This window comes from Leopardus geoffroyi, chromosome D4, assembly GCF_018350155.1.
Source record: "Leopardus geoffroyi isolate Oge1 chromosome D4, O.geoffroyi_Oge1_pat1.0, whole genome shotgun sequence".
Lineage (NCBI taxonomy): Eukaryota > Metazoa > Chordata > Mammalia > Carnivora > Felidae > Leopardus > Leopardus geoffroyi.
This window is the reverse complement of record NC_059342.1, coordinates 43594913-43617556: the sequence shown is the minus strand read 5'-3', so window position 1 is coordinate 43617556 and position 22644 is coordinate 43594913. Positions and strand designations below refer to the sequence as shown.

The 22644-nt window shown below is 37.7% G+C and overlaps 1 protein-coding gene across 10 annotated transcripts in view; it reads right to left on the bottom strand.

The window, feature by feature from the left end:
* Positions 1-22644, bottom strand: part of ADAMTSL1 (ADAMTS like 1) — an 884660-nt gene that overhangs the window by 202501 nt on the left and 659515 nt on the right. For 8 of the 10 annotated variants that reach the window (XM_045467757.1, XM_045467758.1, XM_045467756.1 and 5 more), the window contains 4 exons: positions 21147-21285; positions 7748-7798; positions 3028-3232; positions 1647-1794 (listed from right to left, as the gene is read on the bottom strand). In XM_045467757.1, the coding sequence (XP_045323713.1) occupies positions 1647-1794; positions 3028-3232; positions 7748-7798; positions 21147-21285 (543 nt within the window). The remainder of the gene's footprint in view (positions 1-1646; positions 1795-3027; positions 3233-7747; positions 7799-21146; positions 21286-22644) is intronic. The other 2 variants (XM_045467750.1, XM_045467753.1) reach the window with 1 other exon arrangement.

The following is a 22644-nucleotide window of genomic DNA, read 5'->3' as shown; positions in this document are numbered from 1 at the left end:
GTAAGATGTACCGGGGCCTCTTCCTCCCGTATTTAAGGATGCTGATGATAGTCAGGAGTTGAAGATAACATTTAGGACAAACTTGCTATATTCCAGGCAGTGAGCTAAGCACCCTGTTTGCACTATATCTCCTTTAATACATCATCTCTGAGGTAGTTACTATTATTAGCCCCATTTTACAGATGAAGAAACTGAGGTTTAGAGAGAGATGTAGTTATTAAAGTGAATCAGGATTTCTGGTATTTTGGGTTTGTTTATTTCCATTATATCATTTATTTATTTTATTTTTTTTTTAATTTTATTTTTTCAACGTTTATTTATTTTTGGGACAGAGAGAGACAGAGCATGAACGGGGGAGGGGCAGAGAGAGAGGGAGACACAGAATCGGAAACAGGCTCCAGGCTCTGAGCCATCAGCCCAGAGCCTGACGCGGGGCTCGAACTCACGGACCGCGAGATCGTGACCTGGCTGAAGTCGGACGCTTAACCGACTGCGCCACCCAGGCGCCCCTCCATTATATCATTTAGATTTCATGATGCCATTCACCCCCAACAAGGGCAACCTACAGATAGCAGAATAAAGAGCTACGCTGTGGCTGATTTTCAGAGAAATGTAATCTTTAGAGAAATAAATTCAGAAGCAAATGGGAATCATATTTATTTTTTAAATTTTTAAAAATGTTTTAGTTTTGAGACAGAGAGAGACAGAGCATGAGCAGGGGAGGGGCAGAAAGAGAGGGAGACACAGAATCTGAAGCAGGCTCCAGGCTCCCAGCTGTCAGCACAGAGCCCGATGCGGGGCTCAAACTTGTCAACTGCGAGATCATGACCTGAGCCGAAGCTGGGCACTCAACCAACTGAGCCACCCTGGTTCCCGGGAACCATATTTAATATCAATAATAGGAGGTAGTTTATCACAAGGAGTTCTTTACTTCTGAATTGGTTTGTGACTTTGGCATTTTCTCTTTCCTTGACACAGACTATATAAATATCAGCAAAGAGGTCAGATTAGTGGGCATGCTAATCTGAGAGACCCTGTATAATTATAATAAATCTTGCTCGCTAAGTAAAACTTTTTACAAAATTGCTTTTTATAAATTACATGTAGTATCTGTTGAATTCTGATTTATTCCGTATTTCCATTTTAAGTTAAGATTCTGGCTTCTGGTCTCATATTAATGTTTTAATTCTCAGTATAATAAGCAACACCTTTCTGTTTCATCAGTATGTTTCTTCAGTATGAAGCTTCCCAATGTATTTCACGCTTAGCAAAGGAGACACTTTCGGATTCACTGCATTGTTTTCAACAGCAAGACATGTGGATAGTAAATCACTTATACATGTCTCCAATGTCTCTATAGTATCTCCCTCTAAGCAGATATATCTGCTACTTTTCAGCAATGGCCTTCAAACAGCTTTATGATCCAGGAGAGAATTATGTAAATAAGTAGTACTTAAACAACAATTTGCAATCAAAATTATTTGAAAGATTTTTTAGGAAGAGTTAAGTCCGTTTAGTAGAGTCTAAGCTAAACAATATAGTTTCCAAGAACCTTGGGATACTTAAAAATATTCTGAGGAGTTTCAAACAGTCCCTGAACGCACATAACAATGAAAAGGCTGGTAAGCGAACACCTGTGGAGTTACCTTTGGGTTTATAGCAGGGAGTGGGTATGATGCATTCCTCTTTTATGTGGGGCTTGGTTTTGGGGCTACAACCTCCTGTGTGCATTCCACGATGGTCGATGCAGAGGACCACCCGATACCTGAGGCCCTGGCCGCATGTCACCGTGCACTGGAAGGAGAAGGCAAGACAGAGGAGACTCATAGCAAAGCCTTGTTCACTTTGCCTCATCTCTCACCTGAGACTTTAAAGGGCTGCTTTTATATAAGGACTCCTGGTGGATTTGTACCATTTCTTACCATTCATGGAATCTTTGTTATTTTTGGCTACTTAGGGTGAAGGTGGCTGAAAATTAAATCACTTTCAATTCTTAGATTTAGATGAGTTAGGTAGCATTCCTGAAAGCACCCACTGTGTGCCGAGTCCCAAACCAAGTAGTGAAAAGAAGGAGAAAAGAAACTGTAGCGTGTGCTCAATTTTGATTGCTAACACTGAATTTCAATTTTATTGAGTCATTTTGCTAGCTCCCACATGGACATTGACATTTTTTTGAACAGCCATCATAGTTGACACGTATTATTGCAGTATGGCTGATCCAATTGATTATATGACACAGTCAAAACTGTTCAAGGGAGTTGATTCAACAGCCAGATGTAGATGGCACCTCCAGTGGTTCTAGACACCTGGGAGCAAGTCTAGACAGAGAGAAATGTCCAAGCTCTGATCCTGCTGCCACAAAGCCACGTAGTAAAGTGAAGTGCCATCTGTGTGGCTGAGGGCACAGTGGCTTATCTCCTCATCTTTTTATCTCTTTTGCTATTTCAAACCTTTGCATTAGCAGCCATGAAACCTCAAGTAATGTTTTATTTAGGCTGCTGCAACAGTTTCCCTAATGTTCTAGAATGTTCCAGTTTTAATTATCCTACTTCATCCCCATTCTGATTATTTTGCCATTTCCATTTCATCTTTCTTTTCAATGAATAATACACATAATTTTAATTTAAATCCATTCAGACCCTTTTTGGATATAGACAAAGCACAAGAAATACAAAATAAAACCAAACTGTGGTCTACTGAGCTCTATCATCCGAGCAGCTTCTAGAGACTCAGGATCAGTCACTTGGCCTCAGCTGCTCTTGACAGACATTTGCCTCTCCTTGCCACTTGAGGGAACGTTATGAGCGACAGAGGCTTCTGGAAGTAACTTGAAGAAGCTATATATATTTACTCATTTACTTTTGGCTGCGCTAGATTTGGGGCGTGCCTACATCAGGGCTAAACTGGTGGGCTTCTAGACACCTCAAGAGAAGTGGGGAGCTGCACAGGGTAGCTGGTGGGGTCATGACGATGAGAGGGAAGAGTGGACTTACTCTCCTAACGAACAAAGAAAGAGGGCACAGTTACCGGAGACCACTCCTGTGCCAGCCATTTAGGACAGTCAAAAATGTTGCAGGGCTGCACGATGGGCATCTTAGGGGTGTACATGCATTTCCACTCTTCCACTGAGGTGACATGCCCCTGGATGTCCTCCTCCACACAGGAAACTGCCCGGCTCTGGATGCCCCCCCCACACGAGGAGGAGCACGCGGTCCACGGGGTGGCCTCCCACCTACAGAAGCAAGGGGAGTCATCAGGGCAGACATGCACATTGCCGAACCTCCTCAGTGACCTTTCCGACCAACCCCGTTCCCAGTGCCTACTGGGGCAATCAGGTTCTGAGAGGCTATGGTCAAGAGGACTGAGAGCCATCTAATGCCTAAAATCTGATGAGTAAGAGAGAAGGATTCAATGTTGGCAACAGTGCTTTGTAAACCTTGAAGCTCTACATAATGTAAGAAATACTGTTTGGAGAGCTGTCCACAGGGATATCTGTGCTGTCTCTAACCTACTCTAACGGGGGCTATTCAGTCCTTCTCCTTGTAGTTCGAATATATATTCTGTGTATAATATTTACATTATTTTATATTTTATAAATATATATTCTGCATATATATACTGTTATATATTTTACCATGATATATATATATATATATATATATATATATATATATATATATACTAAATCCCATTTAAATATCTTCGTTAAGACCAAAACTGGTTACTCAATTAACAGGAATAATTTGCACCTGGGCTGATACTTTCTATTTTCAATGCAATACTTTCTTACTTAGCTTCTGGATACTTGTGTACGAGAAGCTCATGAAAGATCAAGGCAAACCAAAGACACTCCGTCCCTTGCTTCTACAATCATCAGCTTTGGGACTACATGGATTCAGCACAATTCCGATGTTCAAGCTACGCCATCAATACACTAAGGAGCAAAGGTGATAATGTAATCTTCTTGTTCCCTAACTGTTGAGGAATACTGGCAGTTAGCATTCCCCTGATAAATAACTCTTGGAATTGTGAAGAAGTTTTGTTTTGTTTGGAAGGCTGATGGCACTGGAATCTAAAGATACAGTTTAGTAAGGGAGAAAAGAACAATATTACCAATAACATTTAAGAGAATTCCATTGCTTTTTAGATCTCTGCATAGCTCTGCTGCATTTGGGACTAGATGCAGAGAGAGATCTTTGCCCCATTTACAGAATATAGAATTTTGAAAAATGGAAACATTGGGACCGAGCTTGTCTTTCTTACATATATTCTGCTTGTTGATGAGGATTGTTAAGGAATTTTAAGATTTCCCTTAGAGTTATGAGAGATATAGTTTTAATGAGAGAAAAACAAAATGTCATCAAGTTGATCTACTTGAAAAGTTAAATTTAAAAACACTGCACAAGCATACCATGGAGACATCAATTATTTTATAAGTAGGATTCATGCATATTGGGAACCTGAATGCTCTTCTGTATGAGCCTGGAAAATGTATGTTTCCCAGTTAACAGAATTTTCCTCAACATTTTCTTTGCACTGTTTGAGTCTAGGAAACAACTGTTATCTCTATTGCCAACAGCCTAAACATGCTGCCAAGTACAATATTTTCCTATGCATATTTCCCCAGGAGACACAAAAGCAAATGCTATTATGGGGAAACTGAGGCCCTCCGTTTAGCCCTTAGGAGACTTTCTGGTCCCTTTCAAGAAAATGAAGCAGCTCTGTAGAGGGTCTCTCTTCTAAAAGGGTAAGACCAATTCTCATTTATCCATGTAAATCTCTGGAGAGCTCCCCTCTGGATATGGATAACAGGTCTGATTCAGAATGAAATTAGGCTGAATATATAAGTACATATTCACATTACATTTGATCTGACAGTGAAGCGGGAATATGTTTTTGAATGTACATTTAATCTCTTAGAACATTAAGATTCCATAAAAAGAGCACACTTTCTAATTGGTACTCTAATGTCCCTAACCTTGACCCTTCTAAAGTGAGAGTGATTAATTTCTGTCTCAACATTTGGACCTGACCCATAGTGTAAGTTCATAAACAGTAATAAGTATCCTTTTCAATGCCAGTGATCACAGAAAGACAAATGATGCTAATATTATTCTAAGAATTTATAGTATGGGTCCACCATATGAATATAGTTCTATATAATGAAAAATTGTTGTGTGAATCCTGACATAATAATAGGGTTATGTGGAATTTCAAGGCAAAACATGTCTGAGTGCTTTAAAGAAAGTATAATAAAAGCTGAAAGAAGACATCAGTTAGAATATCTTTAAACAGGGACCAGTAAGTACTTGGGGAAAAAAAAGCATATCCAAGAATCTTGTCCTGGAAGAATACTAAATGGGTTCACATATCACATATTTTAATTCCGATGGCTTTTAATTTTTTAAATACATAGTGTGTTTAAGAAATTCTCAAAATTCAGAGTGATGTGGGAAACATATATATATATATTAATTATGAATTAAAGATAATTCATCAGACTACATTCTTACATTACATTTAGGTATGTGTTTCAGTCAAAGACTGAAGGCAAGAAAAAAAATCGGAAGACTCACTAACTGTGCCTTGTATCTACACTTGTGGACTAAAGCCCATTTAAATAATTTCAATAAGGAAAGCCTTCTGCCTTGATCAGAATGTAGCTGCCACCTGAGAATCATTTTTGAGCCTTAGTTCTCAACTTTGTGTTTTTTTTTTGAGACCCAATACTTCTTATAAGAACATATTTGTAGAAATTGCTTCCATTTACTAAGACTTATCAACTAAGCAGAATATCTAACTTTAGAAATAGCTCAGTAACAGAAGTGCAAGAAATATAGTGTTTATTTGATAATTATCCTTTCTCATTGTGATGCATGGATAGGCCAGTGTGGACACAGGATAGCATTAATGAGGCTCATTTCAATCTGTCATTGAGAATACTGGGCTTCTAGCATTTGGGGGAAATTAGAATATATAAGAAACGAAGTTTAACCTAAGACAGGCATTAGTTATACGAGAGAAATATAAACAAGAGAGATCATAGACATGAAAGAAAAGTAGGAGTGCCATTACAAGAAAAACATAACCTTGATGTTGCTCACTTCTGACACCAACTTTGCTTTTATCATAAAATATTTGGTCTTCACACAAACAAATACATGTGTCCTATTTTAGAGATACAGAAACTGAAGTCAAATGAAATCTTGGATCAGTAAAATTAATCTCTTTATATTTTCACTCCACTTTTTTCCCCAAGAAGCATTTACTATATTACTTTGGTTCTGGATCAAACCAGCAAAATGATATAGTCATTTATATAGCATTTATATAGTCATTTATATAGCATTCTATAGTCATTTATCAGCTTTATCAATATAGTCATAGAAAAGCGGGAGGGTAGCTGACTAACGAGGTAACCCCTTAGTGGAAGAGCTTAAAAAACCCAAACAGCTATATAGAGTACAAATCCGATGTCCCTCTCTACATGCAACCGTTAGGATGGTGAAAATCAAGTTCTCTGCCAGGCACTGGAAGTATTTAAGTAGAGGCTGGATGACAGCTTTCACTGGTATATATGTATTTTATAAATATATGTATATCCATATACCCATGTGGGAATACATATTCACTAAATACCCATATACACATATTTGTATAAATACATATGTTTACAAATGTTGGGTATATGGGTGTGGTTGCAGGGAAGGAATGGGACTGGGAAGCATCTCTGGGGAGCTGAACTAAATGACCTGAAGAGCCCCTATTTGGATTCCATTTCATTAAGTATTTGGAGATTTTCAATCAAACTTTGTTTTATTTTATAGTTCAGAATTGTTTTCTGGGCTTTCATTAGTTTGAGATTGAGAAAACTACTCGCGATTGGATTTAAACTCTGGGTTCTAACTAGCAGCTGGTGCCCTGGAGTCCAAGTGAGCAAAGAGAATAGAGCAAAGGCCTCTCTTAGCTCAGGGGTCACTTCAAGCACGATTCTAATTTCTTCTGTCTGGGGAGCTGTTTCCAATGTGGCAGACCATACACTCAGTAGCTAGTATATTTTTCAGCTTCTCCAGTTTTCTTATGAATATATTAATAAAGAACAAGTTCTCTTAAAACTTCTTCAGTCACTTTCATTATTTTTTCTAGTTAAAAAATATATTGTACTTAGAAAAAGAAACACAGCCCGTGGAATTTTATGTTTTAGAAAAAAAAATGTCCCCTAAATGTTCTGAACAATAAAGAGAGGAAAACATCACCTTTTTGTACACAACTATAATTTCTTTGGAACAAAAAAGAGGATATTTAAAGCCCTTATGTAGAGTAATAGCACATCTGGAATCCCACATTTGTGGTACTGTGATAATACTTCAGGCAGTGTTTGCTTAACAGTTAGCAATAGCGCTTTAATGACTGGGGTCTTTTGCAGGGAAACAAAAGAAGACAAAGGGAGTGAAAGAAAGACACAACATAACCCATACACTCTATCTAATAAGAGTGAATCACTGTGTCCACCTCAATGTAATAGGATCCTATCTTAAAAAAAAAATTTTTTTTTTTGAATGACAAGCTCACAGTCCGAGCAACCCAGTATTATTCAGAAGCAGAGCTCAGGATGGATTGCGAACTATACTATCTACCATCTTACTTTTACAGAAAAAAAACCCACAAAATCTATATCTACATAGATATATAAAAGAAGCAGAGGCTGATTTACTAATTCTAGCATCAGGATGGTTGATTTACGTACCGAGGAAGGGGATGGTAGAGGTCATAAGGCATGATCTGCTTGTATCCGTCACTGTTAGGAACAATAATGCCAACCCTCTGAGTAGAAGGTACACACAATAAAATAAACACTAAATGATTACATTATACAAATTTTGTTAGACAAATGCAAAACAACATTAGTAAATTGTCTCTGCAAACAACACTAAAACAATTCAGTATCTTTATGCTGGCACGTGTTTGAGGATGGGGCAAGTTCTTTGCAAGGGCACCATTTACTATAATTAGTTCTCTGATCCAAGCAGGAAATACCACTGGAAAGGGTGGTGGCAAGAAAACTTGGCACCTCATCATTAACTGTGACACAATAAGCTTATAAATGTTCTTTAATCCCCCAAATTATACATCCTATGAGGTCATTATTATCATTATTAATGTTACTTCCAGATGCTCACCAAGCAATTATAGTTACTGTCTCACTCCTGATGAAAGAGAGAGCTATGTATAAGAGTATGTACCTGGGAATCGACAATACTCTGTAATGTGCACTATCAAATAGGTTTTTTCTCTCAGCATATTTAAAGATTTTAATGAATTATCTTGGAAAGCAGTGAACTAGTGAATACAGTGGGCAGCTACCAACAAAAGCAAGTTTCCTATAGAAACAAAGGAAGAGCAGTTAAAATGAGATAAGAAATAGGAAAGATCTTTTTTGTGTTCTATAAAAATGTGATATTGTGTTAACTGCTATTACAGTCATGGTTGTGATGGTCATGACTGTTGTTAGTATATCTAGTGTCATGGGAAACATGTGAGATTCAGAGATAGAGCCAAAGGAGCCATAAGAAATGACATTATAGGCTGTATGGCTAATGGATTCACAAGAAATGATATTATAGGCTGTGTGGAAGTCCCTAGAGGCCTTATGGACTCTAATAAACTACACTAAACTACCTCACTGATTTCAACTAAAGCTTCCCATTGGCAAGACTTTCTTGCAGAATCCCCTGGTTTGTGGAAGATTTATGATTAATTGGTGTTAGATAAAAGGGCTAGTATAACAGACCCTCTATCAAGAGTGGGAGACATAGAGAGCTCAGTACACAGCTATCAGCCCAGGACAAAACATGGTAGGGCATGAGCAGAAGACACTTATTCCACAACGGACAAATGATAGGAAGTCTCTCTTTTGAATACTGAAGGAACTCACGTATTCTCTATGTATCCCTGGGATAGATGGATGGGTATATATTTATATATCCATATTCAATATAAATGTTGATATTTATATTTAAATAAGTTAAGGCTTATGTTTTAATCTCATTCTCTGATTAGGACGACATAATATGTTCATTTTAGAGGGCTAGCAAATCTAAGCTTTTGGATAAAATGGGTGAGCTCGGTATACTATGAATCACAAAGATGAAAAATAGCACTGCCTGGAGATCATCATAAATAAGAGGAAAGAGGGAGTGATAAAGGTAGTTTCTGAAGAAATTACTGAGAGGTAAGAGGATACATGAGAGAAATTAAATCTAAAAGAACATGGGAAACAAAGCTATAAAAGATAGATTTCTATTTCCAGAAAAGACAACCATTGGTGTACTAGTTTACTTGTTTATCTTATGTAACTAAATTTTCTATCTTTATTTGTATGACTAAAGTTTTTGTACTCATTTGTAGGATTAAATTTTCATGGTGTATGGATGTGCACTGGTCTACAGTAACAATATTCGTGAAGATGGATGCTGCATTTGAGGAAGGAAAAAATACCTTGGCTCTAACAGAAAAATGGAATGAGTACTAAGATTAAACTTTTCTCCCTGTTTTTCTAAGTTAGAGAAACTTCCTATTCTTTTCTGCCTTCTTCTGACAGAAGAATGGGAGACAATTGGATGGGAAAGACTAATCGTCTCTTTCTCTCTTTTATTATAATCATGTTGATCTCTTTCCAATAGTTCTTATGTCTAGTCATTGAGGAAATTTTCTTTCTAAAAGAGCTGTCTTTTAAAGAATTCCAACCTTCCAAAGTTCTAATAACTCTGGATATGCATCTAATAGTAGTTAATTAAGAAATTATTGAAATAGACTTGGCAGTTATATTTGAGCTAACCCTAGTATCTTTACTCATGCCTATAGCACCTTCTAAGTGCAAAGATGCAGTTCGTTGCCTTCTCTTCCAAAAAAATTTATAGCTATGGTTTGTTATCCTCAATATTAGAATGAACTGCTGCAGATGTCTGCCAATTGATTTATCAGCTGATGATATTTAAAATGGAGGCAGTGATATTGAAGAAAACAGGCTAGAAGAGAAGAAGGGGGAAGAAAAGGGGGTGTGTATAGAATTCAAGATGTTGGGCTTTGCTTTGGACTGATTTAGAAATTGTGTTTTTGTTTGAACAAGGAGCTCTAAACCTGGATTCAGCAAAACTATAGCCATATTTGTCTTTCTATGGCATGGGTCATGGTGAAGACTCATAAAATCACTCTATGGCACCTGTGAAAACAGAAAGATATCAAAACAATGGTGCTCTGTCCAGTCTTGTTAATGCATGTTCATGTGCATGGGCTCTGCTCTCTCTAGGGGTTCATGTCATGGCCCTGGCCTTTCACCACACTGTCACAGAAGGGTAGGCACTGTGGCCTAGACGTAACTTCCTATTGCTTACCTATTGCTTAGGACACTTGGTATTTTTCTTAGGCAAAGTGTACATATTGAAGAATGACGAAAAAGGATGCCATTTTGGGATTTTAAAAAGCACTTGCTACGTTTAGGGCTTGATGTGTGTGTGATGTGTGTGTGTGTGTGTGTGTGTGCGTGTGTGTTTGTATTCAGACATGTATCTGAATATGTGGGGAGTGGTGAAGGAGGCAAAAATAATTTTAAAACATTATCAGAAAGGGAACCTGTAAAAAGCAGTCCGTTTTTGGGTAAAAGCACTCATTCTCCATTACCTTAACTATTCTGATCACTCATACACTTCTTACACCCAGCAGTTACCTGACTCTATCAGACTCCCTGACATCAGGGGTCATGAGGGGAAATGAGAAGATGAGGATAATGTCATTCTGGACTCATGTAGTGTAAGAAGGAAAAAGCCATGGTACCTCATCCTCTCAAAGTACACACCTTGAGGAACTGTTCCATGATAGGAGAATGCCTCAATTTTAAGACAGGCTCATGTAATAAAAATATTATGCCGTCATAAACATAAAGCCTTTAGAACCATTTTTAATGACACAGACATTGTCAACTGAAAAAATTTCAATGCAAAATATTGAACCACAACACTGAGAAAATTCATGGGTTTGTATATCTATTTAATCATTTTTATAGTTCATATATGTGTGTCTATATATAGACACATATATGACCCATATACATATGTATATAGAAAGATATTAAAAAGACCAAAAAGTTGTTAGTTCCTGGTGTTTGGATTATGCAATTTTGCCTTCATATATCTTTTAAATGTTTATTTATTTATTTATTTTTTTTTTTTAAATTTTTTTTTTTCAACGTTTATTTATTTTTGGGACAGAGAGAGACAAAGCATGAACGGGGGAGGGGCAGAGAGAGAGGGAGACACAGAATCGGAAACAGGCTCCAGGCTCTGAGCCATCAGCCCAGAGCCTGACGCGGGGCTCGAACTCACGGACCGCGAGATCGTGACCTGGCTGAAGTCGGACGCTTAACCGACTGCGCCACCCAGGCGCCCCAAATGTTTATTTATTTTTGAGAGAGAAAGAGCACAGTGGGGGAGGAGCAGATAGAGAGAGAGAGAGGGAGACACAGAATCTGAAGCAGGCTCCAGGCTCTGAGCTGTCAGCACAGAGCCTGATGTGGGGCTTGAACTCACAAACTGTGAGATCATGACCTGAGCTGAAGTTGGATGCTTAACTGACTGAGCCACCCAGGTGCCCCTTGCCATTGTAGTTTGATATTTTTCTGTTTTCCAAGTTTCCTATAATGTACAGTCACAGGAATTAGAATATTCAAGTAAGACAAAATACAAGTCCGAGAAAATAAAAGAGAGACATTTAAAAATACATTATGAGCTGGGGCGCCTGGGTGGCGCAGTCGGTTAAGTGTCCGACTTCAGCCAGGTCACGATCTCGCGGTCCGTGAGTTCGAGCCCCGCGTCGGGCTCTGGGCTGATGGCTCAGAGCCTGGAGCCTGTTTCCGATTCTGTGTCTCCCTCTCTCTCTGCCCCTCCCCCGTTCATGCTCTGTCTCTCTCTATCCCAAAAATAAATAAACGTTGAAAAAAAAAATTAAAAAAAATACATTATGAGCAGATGAAATGAGGCCATCACCTCAAATCCTAAGTGGCATTTAAAGATTATTGAGTCTGCTCTGAAATCTCAGAAGCTACTTTAGAACAATATGCCTGACTTTAAATGACTTTTAAACATCAATCTCTATTCAGGCTCATTTATTTAGTAAACCTCTCTTCAGGAAAAATCCTAATAGAGCTAACTCTATGGGAGCCTAATTTGTGGAGTTCTGTGTTTTTTTTTTATAATGGAAATGAACCATAACAAGCCCTTTTCATGGTTTTAAGTGTCCCTTTCTGTGAATCTCTAAGGACCTCTTGCTTCTCCTCTCGAGCTGCAAAGCCTAACTTCCTGACGGCTGGATGTGCTCTAGGTTTGTCGAGCTCATTGTGTCCGGACAGTTCATTACCCTCCCCTGCAAAATGCTTCTTCTCCTGTGATCACTGTGACTGTTCAGAGCACTACCATTCTCCCATCCACTCAGGTTAGACACTATGGGACATCTTTGTTGCTTCTTATTCCCATGCTCCCTAATGGCAGTCAGTTCTGCCGGTTGTGATGTCTGCCAAGCACATCTCCTGGTGACACAAGTTTGGGTCCTTTTGCAGCAGTCAGCTAACAGATCTCTGCCTGCAGGCATTGCCTCCCCCAACCCGGCCTGCTCGCTGCTATCACAGTAATCGATATTTTGCTTCCCATCTCTAAAGTCTTAAGTGGCTCCATAATGGCCAGTGAAATTTCTGAGTCAAGTGTTACCTCTTCCAAAGCCTGTCCTCAATTTCCCTCTCAACATCTGGCAGAAATTTCTTCTTCCTCTTCTAAATACCCATCACACTAACTCCACTCATTGCTTTTAACTATCTACTAAGTTCTAATATGTGTAAGTTTTCTTTAGTTTAACACTATGGGACAGAATCCATGTCGGTTCTTTACTGGATCTCTTAACACCATGCCCTGTGCAGGGGCAGTTAGTGAATATTCACTGGATGAAGTCATGCTGTTGGTATGCAGACACAAAGCCAAGCAGTACCATCCAGAATGAAAGCAAACAAACAAAACAAGGTCAAAGAAACTCTCCAACAAACTGCCATTCACTGTGCACATGTTTAGTCCCACTCCTTGCCTTCTGCTAGCTCTGGCATCTGTGGGAGGGAACAGACTGTTTGGGAGGGGGGTTTGGCAGTTAAGGAAGGCTGCTGGCTATCAGGTGATCTGAAGCGCAGAAAGGACAGTGTAATGACACCTGTGCTTCTAGCCTGCTTGGCCAAACTCTGCATCTCTTCCATTAGTTATCTCCCAGAAATAGCCATGACAGCTCTGAAAAATCTTCTCTGTCCTGTTTCACGTGTCTTCCAGATGCCATGCTGCTTTGTAACTATACAACTCTGTCTGGGCAATGTTGGGGCCCAGATTCTAGTTGATTTTTCTTTGCCTTTGTCATGGTACCAGGCATAGAACCTGGTACAAGTCAGACAGTCAATTAAAAAAAAATGAATGAAATTGTGGGTGGTAGAGGGAGCTCTGGCACAAAAGGGAGTATTTCATCACCTCTCGACAACCCTGGAGCAACAGAAACCAGTCTCTTCCCAAGCAACAGTTTAGAATGGGGGAGGGGAGAAGTAACAAAAGTTGGCAAAGACACAGGCATTCACTTTTTCATGAGTGGTGGAGCACAAAGGATCATGGTATACTAAGGAAAAGGACCCCTGAGGAGCTGGGAGATGGACAGTCAGTTCTCTTTTCTCTCACTGTCTTTCTGTATGATCTTGAGTGGTTTACACTGGGACCTATGCAAGATCTAACTGGATGAAATCAGGGGTTTTAAGATGAAGTAACCCATCTCATGGAGCTCTATCTTACCTGCCCTCTTCTTAGTGGCTGCTAAAGGTAGAGCTTGCCGCTCTATGGACCACAGATTGAAAACCACTGAAGTAGGTGATCATCTCAAAATCTTTCCTACTCTAATGTTTGATGACTTCATAAAACATAGTGGGTTTTTCTAGGAAACAGGGGATCCAGCAAATGAGAAAATATTCTGCAAATAGTTCACACTTTTCTTAGACCATTGTGCTCATGAGGCAACATTCATTTACTAGGAACCACACCAAAAGAACCCTGTTTCATCACTTGGGTTTGAAAATATTTTTAAGGCACATACTCATTTTTCTGCTATAAAACCAATGGAGAGTTTTTGATCATTTGACCCCAAATATTAGTATTTCATTGATATTTCTACGGTTAATATTCTTGACATTAATTAATGCAATTTCTGAACTGCTTTTAAGTAAGTGGGAGTAATATTTCCCTGGGCTTTGTTTATCTCTTCCTGTACTGTCCTAAGTGATTGGTCACTGTTTAGTAAACATCAGTCTTTATGCTTATATAAAAGAGGTTTGCTTGATCTGAGTATGTGATCATTTCGCAGACCCATAGCAAACTTTGTATTCATATGATTGTCAGTTCTGAACTTGCTGTGGGGGTCTATGTTGGGCTTAAACCAGATATTACAGGATGCTGATGGCATCATGAAGAACAAAGGGGGATGTTCTGTGGGATGAATGCTTGCCTCAAGGATCAGGTTACCTGAGTTTACACAGTCGAGGAGATACTTTGGAAGTACTTAGATTTATAATCCAGCTTTCTTTTCACAATCTAACTCGGGGCAGATCACTCAACCTCTTTAGGCTTCAGTTTGTTTATCTGGAAATACAGATACTAATCTCTGTCCCGCTATCCTGTCAGGGAATGTGAAACTGAATTGAGAAAATGGATGTGAAAGCACTTTCTAAACTTCAAATAGAAGTAACAAGTCATTTTACAGATTTGGCTCTCAATTTGATAATGATAGCTGACTTTTGTTGAGTGCTTGGACCCTTGCTAAGAGCATTATGTGTATTACCTCATTTAATGCTCCTAGCTACTCTCTTACAGGAATATTATACTCATTTTACAGAAGGCAAAACTCAGACCTAGAGAAGTTAAGTAAAGAAGTTACTAGCTAGTAAAGTCAAAGTGATAGGTTGAGGTTAAAATGGAGGATGACGACGATAATACCTGTTCTAGTAACTCACAAGTTAATTAAGAGAATTGCGTAAATATTTATGCTTTTAAAAAGTATAAAATGTAATATTAAAAGTGATTATCATTATTAGTAATAATGAGCTGATTGGGTAGGACTGAACTGCCACAATAATGGAGTTACAGCTGATGGTCTGGTGATGTGTGGTATGACTATAAACTTGGGAAGGGTTTGACCATGCATCCTAAAAAGAACCAGAACTCTGCTTTTTACCTCATTATACATAATACATGAAAGTGGAAATGGGATTTTATGGTGAAGTTTCTTATTGCTTACTCATTAGCTACTCAAAGCAGTATATTCAAATGAGGGTGATTAAAAGTAAGTTGTTACTTTTCTAAGTCATTTACCTCTTACAAAATAACAAAAAGACTTCCAAGATTAGAAAAACATTTCATTATACTTTAATGCTAACTAAGGAACCATTTTCTAGTCCTGACAATAAGTTCTCATTTTTTGGAGACAGGGCATAAATCCTATCTGAATTAAACAGCAATGTGTCACAGGTGGGTAAGTGGGGATTATTAGGCAATTGCACATTGTGATTTGTGGAGATGCTAATTACCTTAATTTCTCATGGTTGTTGTATTTTAAAAATCTGATAAGTGTGATTTACTTTGATATAGTTTTTAGGAATTTATGTGTCTTGCTATTATAATAACAGAGAACTACATTTCTAGACCTATATAGAATTTCTCCTCCTTTCATGGACAAGAAAGCTGATTTCTGGGAAGATTAGGTATTCCTCTCTGAGGTAACATCAACACTATCATAATCATGATCTTAGTCATAATAGCTGTAGCAACTAACATTTTTGAGTGCTTCTCATGTGTCAGACATGTATCAGTCAAACTTTTTAAATGTATTAGGACATTTATTTCTTTTTTTTGTGTGTTTTTTTTTTTTTTGTTTTTATTTATTTTTGGGACAGAGAGAGACAGAGCATGAACGGGGGAGGGGCAGAGAGAGAGGGAGACACAGAATCGGAAACAGGCTCCAGGCTCTGAGCCATCAGCCCAGAGCCCGACGCGGGGCTCGAACTCACGGACCGCGAGATCGTGACCTGGCTGAAGTCGGACGCTTAACCGACTGCGCCACCCAGGCGCCCCAGGACATTTATTTCTTATGATGACTCTGTGAGGTAAGTATTATTATTTTCCTCACTTCATAGGATGAAACACTGAGACTTAGCAAGAACAAGTAACTGTCCAAAGGCTACTCAACCAGTAAATGGCACAGCCAGGATCCCAGGCCAACCTGTTTGCTCCAAAGCTCCCCTCTTAACCACCAGACTGTTTTGCCATTGGGCTAGTTGGTCACGAAGTTAGTGTGACCAGATTTTTATATGCCCTGTACACATAATGGCTCTCATGATGCAGATTATTTCTTTAAAGTTGCATTTGACATTTTGTTTACAATTTGAATGATAGCCAGGGATGACTTATGCAATTTTCTGTCAAATTAAATGGAGCTGGATAAAAAAAGTCCACTGGAACTCACCAACAACTGCCGCTTGGGGCATACAAGTTTGGGCATTTTCTCAGGACTGTTGCTCTGAATTCCTTGAGGGAAGGGGGAATCTGGATGCAGTTTCAGCTAGAAACAGATCTGTTTGCTAATGATTGTGACCATGATAGTGTGATGAGTGAGAGCTTTTTTCACTTTTCCAACCTTTGCCAATTTAAGCCCCCTTCATTACTGCCTTGGAGGGAAAACTTGAGGCCCATGCCAGAAAAAATCTGAAAAGGTGGTTCTCTGATCTTCTCACAAACAATGTCTTGCACAATTTCCCCCAGACAGCATTAACAGTCTTTTCAGTCTCATAGACTGAGATATATACGACCAAATGTAGCATAATTCACATTAAAATCCACTCTGAAAACATAAGGTGCTTATCAGCTGAACTAAAACTATGCCTTTTTAGTTGTTGGTGGACCATAGGCATACATTTTGAGGCTCTCTGGCCACATGATGGGTTTTACCCTTCGACTGGGATGATACAAAAAATCACACGAACAAACAACAGCAGAGAGAGGCATTAAAAAATGACAGAAGCTATGATTATAGCATGGCAGGCAAAGGAGAGGATTTTACATTTGATTAGATTCTAAGTGTCTTAGCTACATGAGAAAAGGTTCATACTACAGTGTTAAATGAATGCAGTGGAAAACAAATTAAACATGCAGTAGATCAAAGACAAATGGGGGCTGGGAGGGCATGCCTCTGGACTTCTGGAAGTGCCCAAATTGAGACTGCCACCAGAACGCCATATAGAGCATATGAGGGGATTAGTGAGGTCATAGCTCTGAGTCACCAATGAGAAACATTCTTAATTTTAGCTAAAAGCCATTAAAATTTTAACTTCACTTTCTCTTCCCTTCCATTGTAAGTGTTAAGTGTTGGCTTCCTTTTTGAGACCACTTTTGGCAAGGAGACAAAGTATTTTACCACTTCATAAAAATGACTGCATAAAAGACATCAGCAAAGAGCAACAAAGCTCTCTTGGGCTGGAACTTCTGGCAGCCAGGTAGGCTCAAATGTTGGTCTAGTAGTATAGGGGACTCATATTCCTGCCTCAGCAAAATGTCAAGTTACTATATGTCATGGATATTCAGGCTTGCTTTAGGATAGTGGAAACCAAGAACACTAAATTGCTGAATTCCAAGTGTCCACGGTACACAGTATGATCTCATCGATGTTATGAGCTATAGACAAGACTGGAAAGCAATATAGCAAAAACATTAACACTGGTTATTTGTGGCCCCTAGGGATTATTAGTGAGTTTTATTGTTTTCATCATAGGCTTTTAACTCATCAACATTTCTTAGCATTAAGCATCAGAAAAAAAGCCATAAAACCATAAAATTGTTTTGAAAAAAATGGGCTACATGTCAACAATCCCTTTAACTTCAAGATGAACCAATCCACCACCATGAGAGTCAGTGGATATTGTCAGTGAGTGAAATGAGTAAGGGATATCATTTAGTTCATTAGTTCAACTGTAAACATTTACTTATTATAAAGCAAATTAATGCAAACAATGAGGCTATTTTGGTGAACAGAAAAAATTGGATATCAAGGATTATGGCTAATGGTCATCATAACCAGTTTATTTCTGGTTTTTTTTGGTTTTAGATGTGCAGCAATGACAAAATTCCTATTATCTCAGACAAGGAGCTGCTAATGATAACAGTTTTTACAGTTCACCTTGCAATCTTAGTATACCTATTTTTTCAGTTAAACAGACTACTGAAGAACTTAATGATGAGTGCAAAAAGTAGTTCCTTTGGTGGTATAACATTTTTACAACTGTTACAACAATTTTTTTTTTTTTTTTTACAATTTGGCTGAATTTTAATACGTTAAAATTAGTTTAACATGTTGAAATATATATACATATATATGTATATACATGAACATTTTGTGATTTATTGTTTAAAAATACTTCAAAATGTGTAAAATGAAATTCAGTGAAGCAACTCTATGCAATTATAGGTTCTGTAGACAAGGTCTGAAAGCCACAACTTAATGCAACAAACAACCCTCTCACCCTCATTTTGTGGGTGAAAAAACCGAGGTCCAGAAAGGTAAAATAATAAGCCTAGGGCTACACACTAATTATTTAGTGTACTTTTTGCTGTCCATGGTACTTCCCAGCCTTGACAAGCAATAAACTTGGCCTTATGAATGGGATTTTGCTTTCAAATAATATATAATAGGTCCTAAGTCCTAGTCTCATACAGGTAAAGTGAACAAATATCTCAAGGGCTAGATAAAATAATTTTTTTGGAAATTCAAAAATATGTCAGCACTAAGAATATCTACATTTTCCCTTTGAGGGTTTCTAATATTAGACACAAAGGCCATAGTTTAATGTCATTGTGTCACTCTTGATTTAACTATTAGGCAGTTAAATCTGTAGTTAGAAAGCAGTTTCTTGAGGGTTCAACTCGGCTATGTCTAACAGGAGGGCAGACCTATTTTATACAGTAGGTTCTCTCGAACCATCGCTTCTTATTTTCTCTCAGAATTTAGAAAGGTTGCTTTGATCCCAAGTATGCAAATAAAGTACAATGAATTTCCCAGTGATCCTTGAAGCAGCAAATCTACATTTCCTAAAGCAGTTTCCTCTTAAATCCTACTGCTAAGTCTTAATCTTTACAGCTTTGTTTAATTACTTCTGCATTGAAAAAAGCAGCTTCCTGACATTTGCCTCTAACTTATTTTTTCTTTCTCCTTAATAGCCACCTGTCCCAACATTTATACATGTGCTGTATTAGATGTTTTAAAATAACACAGGACACAGACAAAGCATAAAGTTCACAGGCAAACTTCTTTCAATATAGTATGGACTTTTGCTTTGGGATAGTAAGAAATAGGCCACAAATACTATTCCAAATAAGAAGAGAGATAAAACTCAGAAGCCAGAAAAAAATTGAGTAGATTATAAACATTTTCTTAAAATTGTTAACAAAATGCTCTTATTTCACAACTGTCTTCCCTGGCCATCTCTTTATTGAAGTTCTTTTTCCCCCAGATATGGGGGTGACTCCCCCATTTCTCCTAGAAATTCATACATAAATTTTGATGAAAGCGTGTAAAGACTTTCAAAGTCTTTCTCTGGCTGAACTGATCTGTCTGAATTAGTATAACTATGCTTTTCACACACTGGTCTTCTGGTATAGATATAATAAGTATATTATATACTTATTATATAATAAGTAGAATAATTTAAAAGTGGGGTTGAACTGCATTGGCTATAATCATCTTGGCTAAAAACACTTCGTACTCTTAATATTTCCAAAGTTAAAAAAAGTCCAAGCAAAATTTTAATACCTCATTCAGTTTTTATACCATAACCACTTTTTAATACATAATTTTCTGGTGTAATATGAGCCTAAATTAAATTAAACTTCACCTAAATTATATAATTATAAAATATCATTTTTTTTCTGTTTTTTTTTAATGAAAACATGTTATTCTGAGTTCAGTTTTATGAGCTAAGTATATGAAAGAGGCAATTTTGTATCACATGCAGAATTTAGAATTCATGAATATGAGACAGACAGAGTACAAGAAAATAACTTTAGAAAGTTAACAGCAGAAAACACAAACTTCAAAGATAGAACACTTTTCATGCATGTTGTTCATGTAGTATTTCAACTATGTAAAAATTTTGTTTTATGTATACATGATTACTCCACTATGATTTAAAAAATAATACTGAGGTGCTTCTAAGAAATCCAAGGAGCTTTGGAAAGGATATTTTATCTTTTGGTGTTCGTGATTAGCTTTGTAGGAGAAGAATTTTTTTATATCCTCTCTCATATGTTGAGGATAAGGAAGCTAATAAAGAGATTTACCAGGAAGTTCTGCCACTACAAAGGCAAATGCTACACCATGAACAGATTGTTGACCTGTACTTCTATGACTACTCATCATCTGAGATATTTCATATGTCAGTCTGATCCTTAATCCTACAAATAACTGAGGGCCAATCAGATTTCCAGAAAGCAACAGTACTAGTGCAAGTGTCAAGTGTCTCTTTAAAACTCCTAATTAAAAAGAACTTAAAAAAAATCTGACTATTGCAAATAAGTCCTGCTTTCTCTTTGACAAAGTCAGGGTATGTTAAAATTAGAGCTGTTCTAAGACTGGGTTTGATTCTAGTTAATTACTGTGGACCAGGGTAAAATGGGTCAGTTGTGACCCTTACATATGGTCTACTCTGACCATGTCACTGATCAAGTGACAAAGTTAAAATGGAAGGAATCCTGAGAACATTGTGCCACCACCTTGGCCTGGACCTTGTTAAGGAGGGATACAAGTACCAGAATAAAAAGAAATCAGAAGAGAAAATAGCTCTGAAGAGTGCTCCACAAGTGGAAACTCTGGAGACCCTGAGAGGGCATTATACAGCTTCAAGAACATGGGGCGTGGGTACGGATAACACATGATTAGGAATGGACCCTGGACAGCAACACATTTATTTTTAATTAAATTCTTATGAAGCTGATGGAACTCAACTTATGTTTATGATAAATAAACTAGTAAATTTGACTGACCTGGCTGGACAAGGATCCAAGTTGCATTCTTGAAGTTTGGGTTTGGGTTTGATGTTCTCTGGGTAATAGTGACAGTACTGATCCGCAACCACACGGTTGCTCCGAAGATCGTAACACTCAGCCGATGTCAGCTGGTAACCTGCAGTATCAAACCATCCGGGCAAGTTTCAACACACATGTCATATTAAAGTATAACGTAATATACTTCTTTATACTTCTTGGCCATCTCACATTAATGAAAATTCTTCCCCAACACTTCAGTAATTTCCAGGACAAAAGACAGAAATATGGAAGGCTCATTAATCTTTGCAGGCCTCAAATACGATTTTTCCACTCAAATTGTAATAATCAAATATACTGTAAGGTTTGAACTACATAAGGGCATAGCTAGGTGATCAGACTCTGCTGTAAGTACTATTACTATTAATTTGTTTTGTATAATCTAAAAGTGTAACATGGATATCTGTATCCAAAAGAGATGATCAGTATTTATTTGCCAAGGATCTCATGCAAAGATGCAGAATTGCCTCCCTTGTATCTGAAGCACCAGGAAGAATAAACTCCCCAATCAATCAATCAATCAATCAAATAAACCCTAACACTGCTCCCCTTGATGAATGGGGGACAACGAAATACAGCACAAGATGGGGTCCTTCCAGCTGCCTGGGAACATTATTTTTGTCTAAATTCAACCTGAGTAGGCTAGGCTGAGAAGATGGAGGATTAAGATCCTAAGAGTATCCATTAGGAATCCCTACAAAACAACAACAACAACCATAATAGTACCCCCCTACTGTTCAATTTTTGCTTCACCTAAAATCCTTTCTCATTTCTCTTTAAGTCTCCAGCCAATAGTTTTTTAGTGTCCATGCACAAGTTTCCACTGTTTAGAGAATTCTTTTAAAAAATAGCACTGCTGAGTAATGCTTAATTCCATTCATAGTGTTTTACCTTTTCCACCTGCCTCTTTCTTGTCTTGTGGATTTCTAGTAAGGTGGTGATGAAGACTTAGATTCTTAGAGTGAAAAATAACTGTACATGGAGAATTTTTTTAACTTAGGCTTTTTTTTTTTTTTTTTTTTTTTTATAAATCATTCTAACCCTAACCAACCTCCAAAACATATTCTCCCTGGCAGGTGGTTGAATATTGTTATTGCTAGATATATGTTAGAAAGTCAGATTGAGACAAGTTAAAAGACTTGCAAAAGATTTTAGGAAATCAGAAGAAGGCTTATAAACCAGATTTCCTGGCTTGAGGCTGTGTTTTCAGACCACCCACAAAAATTAATTGTTCATTAAAGGCCTAAAAAAAGAGCTTTTAACAATTTTACTGTAAAGATGAAAAGCATGGAAAGTAATAGGTAAGAACACATGTTCCATTAAACTTTTTATTTTATAAGAAAGCCAAAGAGCAAAATGACATTTTAAATAAGTAAATATACTTTTATTTTTCAATTACATTATACTCTAAAGCAGATAATGTTATGATAAGCTAACC